The sequence below is a fragment of the Micromesistius poutassou genome (genome assembly GCF_964030765.1).
Source record: "Micromesistius poutassou genome assembly, chromosome: 18".
Lineage (NCBI taxonomy): Eukaryota > Metazoa > Chordata > Actinopteri > Gadiformes > Gadidae > Micromesistius > Micromesistius poutassou.
Genome location: NC_140288.1, coordinates 5,724,900 through 5,738,329, shown reverse-complemented (window position 1 = coordinate 5,738,329; position 13,430 = coordinate 5,724,900). Strand labels below are relative to the sequence as shown.

General features: G+C 50.9%; 1 protein-coding gene across 2 annotated transcripts; it reads left to right on the top strand.

The window, feature by feature from the left end:
- The first annotated feature begins 184 nt into the window (after positions 1 to 184).
- On the top strand, positions 185 to 12,922 carry pigo (phosphatidylinositol glycan anchor biosynthesis, class O). 2 transcript variants are annotated; one of them, XM_084482900.1, is made up of 13 exons: positions 185 to 358; positions 1,388 to 1,866; positions 2,401 to 2,544; positions 2,928 to 3,051; positions 3,945 to 4,104; positions 4,552 to 4,734; positions 5,143 to 5,304; positions 5,646 to 5,969; positions 7,452 to 8,559; positions 9,282 to 9,485; positions 9,940 to 10,124; positions 10,488 to 10,558; positions 12,715 to 12,922. In XM_084482900.1, exons 2-13 carry the CDS (start codon positions 1,389 to 1,391, stop codon positions 12,845 to 12,847), a joined length of 3,276 nt encoding a protein of 1,091 aa, XP_084339026.1. In that variant the 5' UTR covers positions 185 to 358; position 1,388; the 3' UTR covers positions 12,848 to 12,922. The 2 variants fall into 2 exon arrangements, with proteins under 2 accessions (XP_084339026.1, XP_084339027.1); XM_084482901.1 differs by having other exon boundaries at positions 185 to 374.
- The last annotated feature ends 508 nt before the right edge of the window (positions 12,923 to 13,430 follow it).

Here is a 13,430-nt window from a genome sequence, read left to right as displayed (position 1 = left end):
CAAAACCTTGTAGAGCGGATTATCAGGCCAAAGTGACCTACAATAAAGGTTTAGAATCGGTAAATGTTTAATTAGAAACATTCTTCTGCGCATGCGTCAGACAGCCGCGAAAGCACGCCGGTGTTACCGCAAAAAGTGTCCGTGCAGAAAGTTCCTCCTGAGTTCCAGTCCGTGCGTTCCGGTTCCTAGCTACTTCCAAGCTACCTGATCTCATTGTACCGGGAGTCCCAATGAAGGCAGGCGGCGGTGCGATAACGCCCTCTGTTTACATGAGGCACCTGTACGCTCAGCTGGTGTTGTGAACACACACACTCACACCCCGACCCGGCCGAGAGAGGACGTGAAGGAGCGCTACAAGGTCAGCCACCCACCAGGTAGTAAGCTAGGTGCTAACCTAGCCCTACTCTGCTCAAAGTCTGTCTTTTCAGTCGCCTAACGCAAAATCTTATTGGGATGTAAGCGAGTTAAGTCATGCAGTGTCCCCGTTTATTGTTTTTAATGATTTAATGATTTAATACTGACCCGACACTGGTTACATGTGATTATTAACCTGTCACGTTACGTGCCTTTCCTACCGGCTCATTCATTCATTCAATCATTCATTCTTTCTCTTCTGGCGCTGATACGTTTATATTGTGTTACAATAAATGGATAATAGTCCAAACTAAAAGTATTTGTATCTGAACGATTGGGTTGATCCTCAGTGACCTTTCCCATTCAACTGTAGTCCACATGTTGTTAAATTTTAAATACCAAGATGAGATTTTATTCTGCGTCTCCATATATTTATATACCAATATCTAGAACCCAGATAATATTTACAGTCAATTCATAAACATATTAAAATCTAGCTCAGTTGCAAAGGACACATAGGCGAGAGGATGAGTGTGTAACAATTGGTAGTCATTATTGTAATAGTCACAGAGAGAGTGGCGCCAGCACAGTAATGTGCTCAAAGAAAGGTATTATGTACACCTTGTTATCTTATTGTTGGTTATTATGCCTCGACTTGCACTGTTATCTCTATTTCTGTAATTTTCTACCCCTGAATTGCCCTCACAGGGTTGATAAAGTGGTATGTTATTATCTTGATGCCGTATGATGACCTCTTTGACATCGGCCAAAGACTTATGCCCAGTCCCATTTCTCTCCCCTTAACAAGAACACTTGCTTTGAGTGCCCTTAGCTGCAAGTCAGCTCCCGAGCTGGCTCGAGTTCAAGGGTTGATTTTAAGTGAAAAACAGCACTCCCCCTTGCTCCCCTAAGTATTGGGACACCCTACCCCTTTGCGGGAACGTGCAAAATGTAGGGTTAGGGCTCAAATCTAGGGGAAGGGGGAGAATTGGGATAGGGCCTCACTCCTGTACGTGTGTCCCCCTCTGTACAGGATGAAGAGGCTCCCTGTTCTCTGCCTTCTGCTGTGGCTGTGCGCCCTGTTCTACGTGGGCATCTACCTCTTTGTGAGCGGCTTCCTCCTGGTGCGGCTGGAGGTGAACCGGACCAGCGCCTGCGACGACGTCCTCCAGCCCAGCGGCGAGCGGAGGGACTTCTGCGGGGCCAAGCCGCGCTTCAGGCGGACCCTGCTGCTCATCGTCGACGCGCTGAAGATCGACTTCGCCCGCTACGACCCCGCCAACAAGACGCCCCGGCCCTACGAGAACAAGCTGCCGGTGCTGGAGGAGATGACCTCGCTGAGGCCCACCCACAGCCGGCTGTACCCCTTCCGCGCCGACCCGCCCACCACCACCATGCAGCGGATCAAGGGCTTCACCACAGGCTCCCTGCCCACCTTCATCGACGTGGGCAACAACTTTGCCTCCAGCGCCATTCTGGAGGACAACATCATCCACCAGTTTGGGCAGATAGGTGAGTTTTCTGAGGCGTGTTTCAATAAAAGAGAAATCCTTAGTGTGCTTATTGAGAGGTATAGGTTGATAATATATAATTATATATAATAATATTAAGAATGTAATATATTCTATATCATAATCAACCTATAACTTTCAATGAGAAATCCTTAGTGTTCGTATTGAGAGGTATTGGTTGATTATGATATAGAATACATTTCATTCTTTATATAATAATATTGTAATAATTATAATGCATGAAAAAAAATGCAAAAATGTAATATTTATTCAAATCTTTTTATTATTATTGTTATTTATTCCGTCAGCCTTTGTTATTACGTTGAGCATTACTAATATATTATTATATATTGGCATGTATCTTTAAACGTAATCTGTGTTGATTGAACCATTCCAATAGATTAGATGGCCACTTTATTAATAAGACATAAAAGAACAATTTCACAGAAGAGATCAAGTTGCATTAAAGGTTTGAATGTGCTTGACATATGAATAATACATGATTCCATCTCCTGTGTGGTCACCGTCCTCGCAGGGAAACGTCTGGTGTTCATGGGGGACGACACCTGGGAGAGCCTCTTCCCCAAGAAGTTCCAGCGCTCTCTGCCCTTCCCCTCCTTCAACGTGAAGGACCTCCACACGGTGGACAACGGCATCCTGCAGCACCTCTACTCCACCAGTAGGTGGAGCTGCGTGTGGCTGGTCACCAATGATTAGTTAACGTTATTAGTTAGAGCGCTGTTAACCAGCTTCTAGGGGCAACCCCCTTGGACTAACGAGATATATTTATTTATATATAGGTTTTATGTTGTTTATTAACATGCATTTGATGTGGAATTAAAGTGACTATAGTGAGTGAATGGATAAGAAAACTAACCTTATGTTCCTGACTCCTCATCCCCCTCTCTTACCCATCTTTTCCTCTTCATCCTCTTACCGTATCCTCCTCCCTCTTCATTATTCCCAACTTCCTTCCTCCACCTCCTCTTCCTCTTTCCACCTCCCCTCATCTTCACCTCCACCTCCTCTTCCTCTTCCTCGCTCCTCCTCATCTTCCTCCAGTGGTGGGTGAGGACTGGGACGTGCTGGTGGCTCATTTCCTGGGCGTGGACCACTGTGGCCACCGCTTCGGGCCGGACCACCCAGCCATGGGCCAGAAGCTCACTCAGATGGACGGGGTGATCAGGTCAGAACCCACAGTCATTTAGGAAGACACCGTGAACCACAGGGTATTTGAATCTGTTTGCCATGAGGGAGAGGCTAGGGGTTACAAAGTCTTACTCAATGACGTCAGCAGGGTACACTATAGACATCGGGGTTCAGTTATAACACATCATTTGAGAAGTAACAAAAGTAATATCTGCTTTTCCTCTCTGATTCCTGGCTGCTCTGCATCACAGACTGTAAATAGCAAAATGAACCTTCTGTCAGTAATGTCATCCATTGGTTTACACGCGGTCGTTAAGAGGCCATCGCTGTTACGTTATAGGTGCTGCCATGGCTTGAGATGCTTTTACAACTGGCAGACGAAGCAATCCATATTTGGCACATTGAGGCTGGGAATTGACTGGCCGCTTCGTAGTAGTCTATTGCCAAAACCCATTAATATTCATTCCTAAATAACTCTTAAATGGAATGAAACTGTCACCCGGGAGCTCTTAAAACACATACTATAGAGATGGTCTAGCCACTGAGATCTAGACTGTATTTGCTTGGTATAACAAGAATTAAATCGCAGATGTCCCATTGAGTTATAATGGTGATTGGTCTTTCTGCAGTACACCGCCCACAGGCCGTTAAAAGAACTACATGTTAGTCGCTTCTGGCTGGGCTTCAGAAACAGGCGGTCTGACTGGCTGCCCTGCACACTGTCCAGTTGTAGTTTCAGACAAACTTTAAATTGTATCTGGTTAATACAATTTGTCGTAAGTCTGGGGTCGCCTGCTGGAGCTGCTGCCCCCGCGACCCGACCCCGGATCATAAGCGGTTGGAGATGAGATGAGTTGATGGGCGCAGGTCAAAACCCTGACGGGGTCGTTCTCCTCCACCCTAACCCGTCCCGCTGTGTCCCCCCCGCAGGGCCGTGATGGAGCGGCTGCAGAACGACACCCTGCTGGTGGTGATGGGCGACCACGGCATGACGGACACCGGGGACCACGGGGGGGAGAGCCAGAAGGAGACGGACGCGGCGCTCTTCCTCTACAGCCCCACGCCCCTCTTCCCCGGCCCCCCCTCCCAGGTCAGGACCGGCCCGGCGCCGATGCTGAGCTAATCGGTGTTGTTTGGTAGACGTGTTCGACTACCGTGTTACAAGTCAAGGTCACTTTGTTAGTCTCAAAGGGCTTCATAAGCCCCCTTATACACACCGCTAACACACCCCTAACCCCAGCCCGCAGAATCAGAACCAGAGTTACTTTTATTACATCTTATTATGTAAGTAACAAGAGTACAATTAGTAAAATGAGTCTTGGTTTAATGTCCTTCGAGCCCTCCAAAGAGCAAGCAAAACTCTTCATTATCAAGAAGGAACCATTACATCCGTTAACATCATTGTAAGTCTGTTGCCCCACCTATTGCCCTCCTTATTGCCCTAGATGGAGGTAACCCTCTTCTGCGTTCCGTTTCAACGTAAAGTATTTTACATTTCAGTTCAGGTGTAACTTCTGTTGTCTCTCTCTGCCTACAGAGCGAACCCGAGGTGGTCCCTCAGACGGACCTGGTGCCCACCCTGGCCCTGTTGCTAGGGGCGCCCATCCCCTATAGCAACGTGGGTCAGGTTCTGCTGCCTCTGTTCCCGGCGGAGGCTCAGGCGCAGGGTGCAGCGGCCGGCCTCAGCCAGCTGGAGGCGCTGTGGGTCAACGTCAAGCAGGTAGGGCAGGACGGGGGGGGGGGGGGGGGGGGGGGGTATAAGGTCCGCCTTTTTACTACCTTCTGAACATGTAGCACACAGTCCGCGCCAATCATGCGAAAGCTCGTAATGATGATCGTTAGGATGGGTTAGAATGGAATGTCTGTACTCGAGGCATGATGTGTTCGATTCCCAGCAGGATTGGGTTCGAGCCCCAATCCCAGTCAAAGTCTGCCTTGAGGCATCCGAGAGCAAGAGCCTTAATCGCATGTATCTGAAGTCATCTTTAGGATGAATGAGTTAAGATGAGGTGTACTTAATTAATCCCTGATAGGAAATTCAGCCTTCATGTCGGGAAACCGTTCCATGTGTGTTGTTTACGAGTTGTTCATTTGTTTGTTGTTGACGCATTGTTTGTTTGCGTCCCAGGTGAACCGTTTCCTGGAGACGTACTCCAGCATGGCGCGGGACATCCCCCCCGAGAGCCTGGCCGCGCTCAGGGCCCACTTCTCCCGCCTCTCCGCCGCCTACCTGGCCTCTGGCCCCGCCTCCAGCCCCGCCTCCAGCCGGGAGCTGGTGGAGTCCATGCAGGTAGGAACACGGTCCCGAACTCTGGGCTCCACACTCCGGCACCACACTCATTTGGTTGACCTCTGGCAGAGAGCTCTTTTTGAATTTGGACCTGAATATGCATGCATGAATTTGAAGATTTTTGGAATTTGATGAATTCATCAATTTGAAGAAGCATCCTCCGTTGCTTTCAAGAGCTTAAAAATTATGAATTTGAAAAAGCATGTTGGTAATATTCAGGTCCAAATTCAAAAAGAGCTTCCTTCATCAGAAGGCAGAAGGTTTTGTTACCTTTTTGAAACCGGTACGGAAAAAAAAACACATTGCAAACCCAGTGTTGACGCTGCCCCCCCCCCGCGCAGGCCTACCTCACGGCGGTGCGCGAGACCTGCCGCGCCACCTGGGCCCGCTTCAACCCCCTGAAGATGGCGGCGGGGCTGGTGATCCTGGCGCTGGCGTGCCTGCTCTGCTTCATGGTGTCCCAGGCCTCCGGGGCGCTGGGCGCCGGGGGCCGCGGCCTGCTGACGGCCCCCGTGGCGACGGCGGCGGCGGTGGCGGCGTGCGCGGCGGCCGGCCAGGCGTTCACGCGGGCGGGCAGCGTGGAGCTGACGTGGTGCGTGGCGCCCGCCGTCCTGGCGTCGGAGCTGGTGATGCTGCGCGGCGTTCGTCGTTGGGTGGGAGCCAAGGTAACGCCACTCAGAGAGGAGGGGCACATTATGGGATGTCGGGCATTTTCTGTTGATCCCTTCTTCTATGTATATATATACATTTCAATGACTTTATATTCTGTGTTTTTATTTTTGTTACGTAGTCGAACCGTGCCTGTATACACGACTGTTCAGAAGTTTCGGGTCACCCAGACAATTTCATGTTTTCCTTGAAAACTTTTACAGTTTTTTCCATTTCCATTTTACATTTAGGGCATTCAGCAGACGCTTTTATCCAAAGCGATGCTTTCCGCTGTGCTAACACAATTTCACGAGGGTTTTCTAATCATCGATTATCCTTTTAACACGATGAGCTAAACAATGAACCGTTAGAACACAGGAGTGATGGCTGATGGAAATGGGCCTCTGTACAGCTATGTAGACATTCCATTAAAAACCAGCCGTTTCCAGCTAGAATAGTCATTTACCACATTAACAATGTCTAGACTGTATTTCTGATCAATTTAATGTTATCTCAAACTGTTGAACGGTAGTGTATATTTCAATGACTTATTATATTCTGTCTTTTATTTTCATTACGTTGTCGAACCTTGCCTTGTCGCAAGCATTTCAATGTCCACACAGACCCTGTGTTATGCTCTGCGTTTGATAAATATATATTCTAAAGGCAAACGTCTGGGTTCCTTAGCTTTGACCCTATTTTCTGATCATTTTGCGTCTGAGGGACTAATGTAAAGATTGAATGAGATGATTGAAATGATTCCAGTGTTGAGCGAGAACGCTGTGTCGTAATCCTTGACAAGGTGCTTGCATTTGCCCCTGAGATCCATTCCGTTATGATAGAATATATTCAGAGCCTGTCGGCAGCAGATACAAGGTAGGATTTACTACGGCGCGCTATCGCTCCAAAGGATTACCGTCTTTTTGGGGGATTATGGCTGAAGCCGTCTCGCTCAATACTGGATAACTCAGAACAGTTGTCCACATTAGTCACTCTGAGCCAAAATGAGAGGAGAACAAAGGCTCTATGATGAATAATCCAGAGTTCTCCTGCGAAGTGTGTGTGTGTGTGTGTGTGTGTGTGTGTGTGTGTGTGTGTGTGTGTGTGTGTGTGTGTGTGTGTGTGTGTGTGTGTGTGTGTGTGTGTGTGTGTGTGTGTGTGTGAGAGTGATCCCACCTCACCATCTCCCTCTCCCCCATCACACTTCCACCACCCCAACTTCCCTCTCCCCAACACCCCCGCCATTTCCCTCACTGCCATCTCACCCACCACCATCTCCTCTACCCCACCTTCCCTCCACTTTTCCCAACGCACCACCACCACCATCTCCTCACCGCAACCACCACCACCACCAGCGTCTCCACCACCACCTACCACCATCTCCCCCACCACAACCACCACCACCACCATCTCCTCTACCTCACATTCCATCCCCTTTTCCCAACGCACCGCCACAATGTGTGTGTGTTGAATCCCTCCTGTCCCTCCGTGTCTCCAAGGTGGTGGCCAAGCACTGGAGCGGCTCGGCCCACCTCCTGCTGCCCCCCCTGCTGGTGGCCGGGCTGCGCTGCGCCTCGCTGCTCTCCGACAGCTACGTCATTGCCGAGGGCCGCGTGGTCACCTTCCTCCTCCTCTCCCTGGGCCTCTACGTCCCCCTCCGCCTCCACTGGGACGGCCACCTGCTGCCGCCGGCCCACGACCCCCAGAAGCCCCCCGCCGGCCTGCTGCCGCCGCCGCCGCCGCCCGCCCTGGTGCGCCGCGAGAGCTGCGTCCTCCTGGGCTGCCTGGGCCTCCTGGTGGGCGGGGCCTACCTGTCGCTGTCCTTCCACGCCTGCCGCGAGGAGCAGGGCGCCTGCACGCCCTCGCCCTTCCTGTCGCCGCTGGCCCGCATGCAGGACAGCCGCCTGAAGAACCTGCACTACGGGCTGTCCCTGGCGGCGCTGGCCCTGTGGACCCACCTGCTGCGGCGCTGGCTGCGTCACTACGGCAACCTCAACGCGTCGGGCGGCGCGGTGCTGGTGGCGCGCTGGGCGCTGCCCCTGGTGGCGGTGTGCCTGGGCCTGCACTGGGCCGTCAGCGGCACCCCCGAGGACAGCTTCCGCAACCTGGCGGAGTTGATCGGCGTGGCGCAGGTGGCCCTGCCGCGCGCCGCCTTCGCCCTGCTGGGCCTGGGCTTGGTCCTGCTCTGGGCGGACCCGCTCACCGTCTTCCTGAAGACCAGGGGCCCCTCGCCGGCCCGGGGGTCCCACGCCGCGGCCCCGCCGCCGCCGCCGCGCTACCGGGCCAGCACGGGCATCAGCCCCCACGCGGAGCTGCAGCACCTCATCCCGCAGATCTACCAGCGCATGCGCCGCTCGCTGGAGGACTCGGAGCAGCAGCTGGCGGGCCGCGAGGCAGACACGCGGCCCGCCGTGGAGGCCTACGGGCTGGGCACGGTGTACTCCGCTCCCCTGCTGCTGCTGTGCGGCCTGCTGGGCCTGGGGCTGCTGCTGCTGCACCCCGAGGGCATGGCGGTGTCCTTCCTGCTGCTGCTGCTGGAGATGGGCGCCCTGCTGCACATCCACGCCTCCGCCATCAGCCTGGCCGGCCTGCAGGGCGTGCACTCGGGTAAGGCGTGAGTCACAGCAGGAGAGCCATTTTTACAATACGTTTTTTTGAAAGGATTACATTGGAGCAAGTCTACAGGGTGAAATGAAGAAAATCAATATGTAGTACACAGCCAACGCAGGTAAAAAATTGAAGGAAAAAATAACAATGTTGACTCTTTTTCGGTGGGCTGCAAAAAGCGAATTCATATTTTATTTTTTATAGAATTGGAACAATTCGATAAAACAAATCGATAAATAACACACAGCTCTTATTTCGTCTGTAAGGAAATGCTCAAAGTAGAAGTTTCACAGCAAAAACTGGACTGAAACTAAATTAGGTTTATTTCATAGTCTGGGATAGTTTAAGATTTAATCACTTAGTAATTTGATTTACAAATATAATTCTAAAACGGGTGGCTTAAATCAAGCGATCTGATTGGTTCCTAACTGTTGTATAATGACACAGTTGTATTCGTTAAAAAAAATGCTTTTCCGACTTTCTCGCTTTTTCAAAATTGAGGGTGTCTATGACTTTCATTTCGTAAACGTTTTATAAAAGCAATAGATCACTTCAGTCAGTGAAATGTGCTCAGTATTATACCACAGTTAAGGGTATAACTGTGGTATAATGAGCACATTCCACAGCCTGTCGTGATCTATTGCTTAAATATAAAACACTTGAATCTGAGTATCCAGTGAGCGCTGTGACGCCCCCCCCTCTCTCTCTCTCTCTCTCCCCAGGTGACTTCAGCGTGCCCTGGACCCCCGTGGTGCTGTGGGCCCTGGCCTCCAGCCAGTTCTTCCACGCCACGGGCCACCTGCCCACCTTCCCCTCCATCCAGTGGGCCGCCGCCTTCGTGGGGTTCCCCGGGGGCCACAGCGGGACCCTGCTGCCCGCCAGCCTGGTGGTGCTCAACACCTTCTCCTCCCACATCCTGTTCGCAGGTACCTGTCTCTGTAGCTCTCTCTCTCTGTAGCTCTCTCTATGTACTTATTAATGCAATGTTTGTTGTACATTTTTCGTCAAGATTAAAAAATATCTTGTTGTGTAGAATCTTATCCGAGCTACCTTATTCTTTGTGATATACAGGGAATGGGTTAACCTAACAATTGTTAGTGCTTGGCACTTGTTTCTATGAACATCCTTACTGTACCGACAGCGATATATTGTTGTTTTTCCTTCTTCTGACAACTTGTAAGTCGCTTTGGATAAAAGTGTCTGCCAAATGCCCTAAATGTAAATGTAATCTATGTAGCTGTTGTTATTGGTTGCTGCTGAGATACACTTTCCCAACACCAGAGGGCGCTAATCTATCCCGTACTTTATATGACCTAGATTCTGATGCCCTTCCCCAGCCTCAAGTCTCATGTTTTTCTTTCTGTGTATCTTTTCCCCCAGTGGCTTGCCCTCTGCTCCTGTTCTGGCCTCTGGTGTGTGAGGTGAGAGGAGGAGGAGGAGGAGGAGGAGGCCAAGAGGAAGGGGAGGATGCAGTGATGGAGATGAGGCTGAGGGAAAATCCTCAGCAGTTCAGCTCTGCTCTCCTGCAGCTGTCCACCCGCTACCTCACCGTCCTGGGAGCTCAGGTACCACAGCGCCACAGGCTCACACACGCTACACACACGCTACACACACAAGGCAAGGATACTTCTATAAACCCGTACAGGTGATATGTTAAATGGGCTAGCGATGCTGCGAGTTGTGTCATTTTGAATAGCTTGTGAGCTGTGTATTGGTAGCCTTTCCCTAGCTTTGGTCTATATTCATTTAGGCTACCACTCTCAAGCACATGTTGGTGGTGAATATACAGAGGAAATACTACTAGCATTTCACCTGGGAGTCTGTCTGGCTGTCCGGAGGGCTCTGTGAAGTTCTTACTGTGTGTGTGTGTGTGTGTGTGTGTGTGTGTGTGTGTGTGTGTGTGTGTGTGTGTTCGTGTTCGTTCTCAGGTGCTGGCCTCAGTGTGTGCCGCTGCGGTCCTCAGGAGACACCTCATGGTGTGGAAGGTCTTCACACCCAAGTGAGTGTCTCTACTGGACCCCCCCGGCCGCCCCCCCACCATGAGGGCATGGTGGGGTTAAAGCCAACCACCAAACCTTGCCGGCTAATGTACATTTATTGCACATTAGCCGAGTGCTAACAGGCTTGTTTTTGTGAGCGATTTTATGAGTGCAGGGGGGAAAAAAATAGACTATCTTTTTCTTTTTCTTTTTTTTTGCGATTTACATTAAATTCCCACAAAAATGTAAACTGTAAAGACGTAGGAAATGATTGAGTGCAGTTAAATAATGCATGAGTACAAAGTGGTTTTGCTGACTGGGCTGTGCACAGGCAGGCTCGCACTCCAATTGCCTCCTTGACGGGTCTTCTGTCCCCTAATGCCGCGGTTCTTGCCCAGACCACCTCATACACAAACTGTAAAATAGATGAATGCACACGCAGTGGCTGAGCAAAGAGTGCCAGCGTCCCGTTTGTACACAATTATTACTGCATGAAGGCCGCGGCCCGCGGGACATCTGCCACGCTGCTCCACAGAATCATCCTGAAACATCAAAGACATCCAAATGGGATGAAAGAATGCACAATTATTTTAATAATAACTATCAATAATGCTACATTTACTCAAGAATATTCCTCATATTTATATTTTCAATGAGCTATATTTTTTACATTATGTAAATGTGTCTCTTTCAAGAACAAAATCCCTCGTACCGCCGGTGGTGGACCAACACTGCTCTAATGTGTGTATTCATCAGAATACCTTCGTGTTCCTCGTGAGGCCTCTGTGCTCTTCACAGTGTAAAAGACAGCAGAAACACACGGCAAACGTTAGGCTAGGGCTGTTTATCTCGCCTTATTGCTGCTCTGAACAACCGATGATTTAGTCACAAAAGACAATGGTGTCACCTGCAAGTTCAGCCGCCGTGGACGAGGAAACTCAATAAACGACATTGACCTCTTTAAACCAAACTACACAATGGCCGTCGCCGGCACGATCTCTCAGATGAGAGAGATTAGCGTTCCACCAGGGACGGATTTATCGCCAACGCCGCCGCTCCCCGTCATTCAACAAGGAGGCGGCTACTGTGTGGTGTGCAGTGGAGGCTCCAGCTGCTACGTACAGCCGGTCGGTCGTATTTTCAGTAAACATCCGTTCTATCCCCCGGCCAGGGTTGGGGGGTTTGATTCCCACCGGGGACGTCCCCGTACGGTGAATGTATGCCCTCCCATTATCGCCGTCTCACCAGCTCCACTGAATATATCCCAGCCTCCATCATATCCAGTCAATTTGATGTGTTCCCCCCCCCCTCCTCTGCTGATTAACATCAACACCTTAATCTCCGTGATAATAAATCAGTTTGGAACACAGCGCCGCCACCTAGAGGGATTAGGCCGTCCGCAGCGGAGATCTGCTGACTAACGCGTCCGCCTGTTGGCTTTAATGATGATGGCCTCAATGTGTGCACGCCAGATAAAGGCCTGAATTAATGACTGCACTGGCTGCACATTCTTTATCTCCAACTTTTATTTTCCATTTTTCCCTTGTGTGCATATAGGCCATTTGGTGGACTCGTTTAGTGCCTCAGTCCAAATGTTGGACGTGTGTGTGTGTGTGTGTGTGTGTGTGTGTGTGTGTGTGTGTGTGTGTGTGTGTGTGTGTGTGTGTGTGTGTGTGTGTGTGTGTGTGTGTGTGTGTGTGTGTGTGTGTGTGTGTGTGTGTGTGTGTGTGTGAGACAGAAGAATGTAAGCGGTCTTCAAAATGGAGCTCATGTTCCAAAAATAGCTTGTGAATCGGGCTGGGTATCGCCACTGATTTCCCGAATCAATTCGATTTCGATTCACCAGGTCCGGAATCGATAATTGCCGATTCGACTCCATACCGATTTCGTCAGGGATATTTCAGTTGCAATACAGATTTTCCTTCGATATGAAATATATTGTCATAGAACTAACGCTGTGAATTGAACAAGAACCCTCTAACCTGGTGCATTATTAAATATATTAATGTTTACATCAAGAATTGATCCCAAAGCAGAAACATGAATGTACTCTTTATCAAACATGACCAATGAAAATTCAAAGGAAGATGGGGAAATGGGTCATTTGACCCCAGCCCTAGAGGTGACTGTCCGCCTCACCCCCTCCTGTCTCTGTGTCCCCCCCCCCCGCCGCTAGGCTGATGTTCGAGGCGTCGGGCTTCCTGGTGAGCAGCGTGTTCCTGCTGGTGGGCGTGTCCCTGGTCCTGAGGACGGACCTGGCCGTGGGCCGCTGGTTCCGCAGACTGCTCCCCGCCGACGCCTCCAGGTAGCGTTCACCCCGGCACTACCTGTCGTCGCCAGCAGGGGGGGGGGAACGTACGCCCCGACGCACGGAACACTGTGACCATCGGGACGTTCCCACGAAGGAGAGGAGGAGGAGGAGGGGGGGGGGGGGGGGGTGGTGGGGGCGGAGTCTGCCATCGGTGTGTTGGTCCAAAGCGGGGACTCGGAGGTTCTGAGGTGGTTCAGGGGCGTTCTATCGTTCTATCAAGGGCTGTGATACCATTTGAGGGGAGCCCTTAGATTCCGATCTTTGTGGAGCGACACATTTCCACCCACCCCCTCGACCCTCGCCGGTGAAGTCTTAAGAAGTTGCGTCCTTGCGATCGGCAGTTCTGGACTCTCTGTTCCTCGCGGCTGATGCCGTCGAGGTGGTCGTGTCGCTCGGCTCCGTGCGTGGAACACCCACAAGGTCAGCGTTCCCCTGAACGGCCCAGTCTCCTCAGTTCTACTTTATTTCCTCCCAGAACTCATTCATCGTTTCAAAATGTTCAAGCCAGACTAGTCCAACGTCCGCCGGAGCACAGCACAAGACCAGCAGCGCCGGCGTGGGGCCAGGCCCGGGCGGACGGT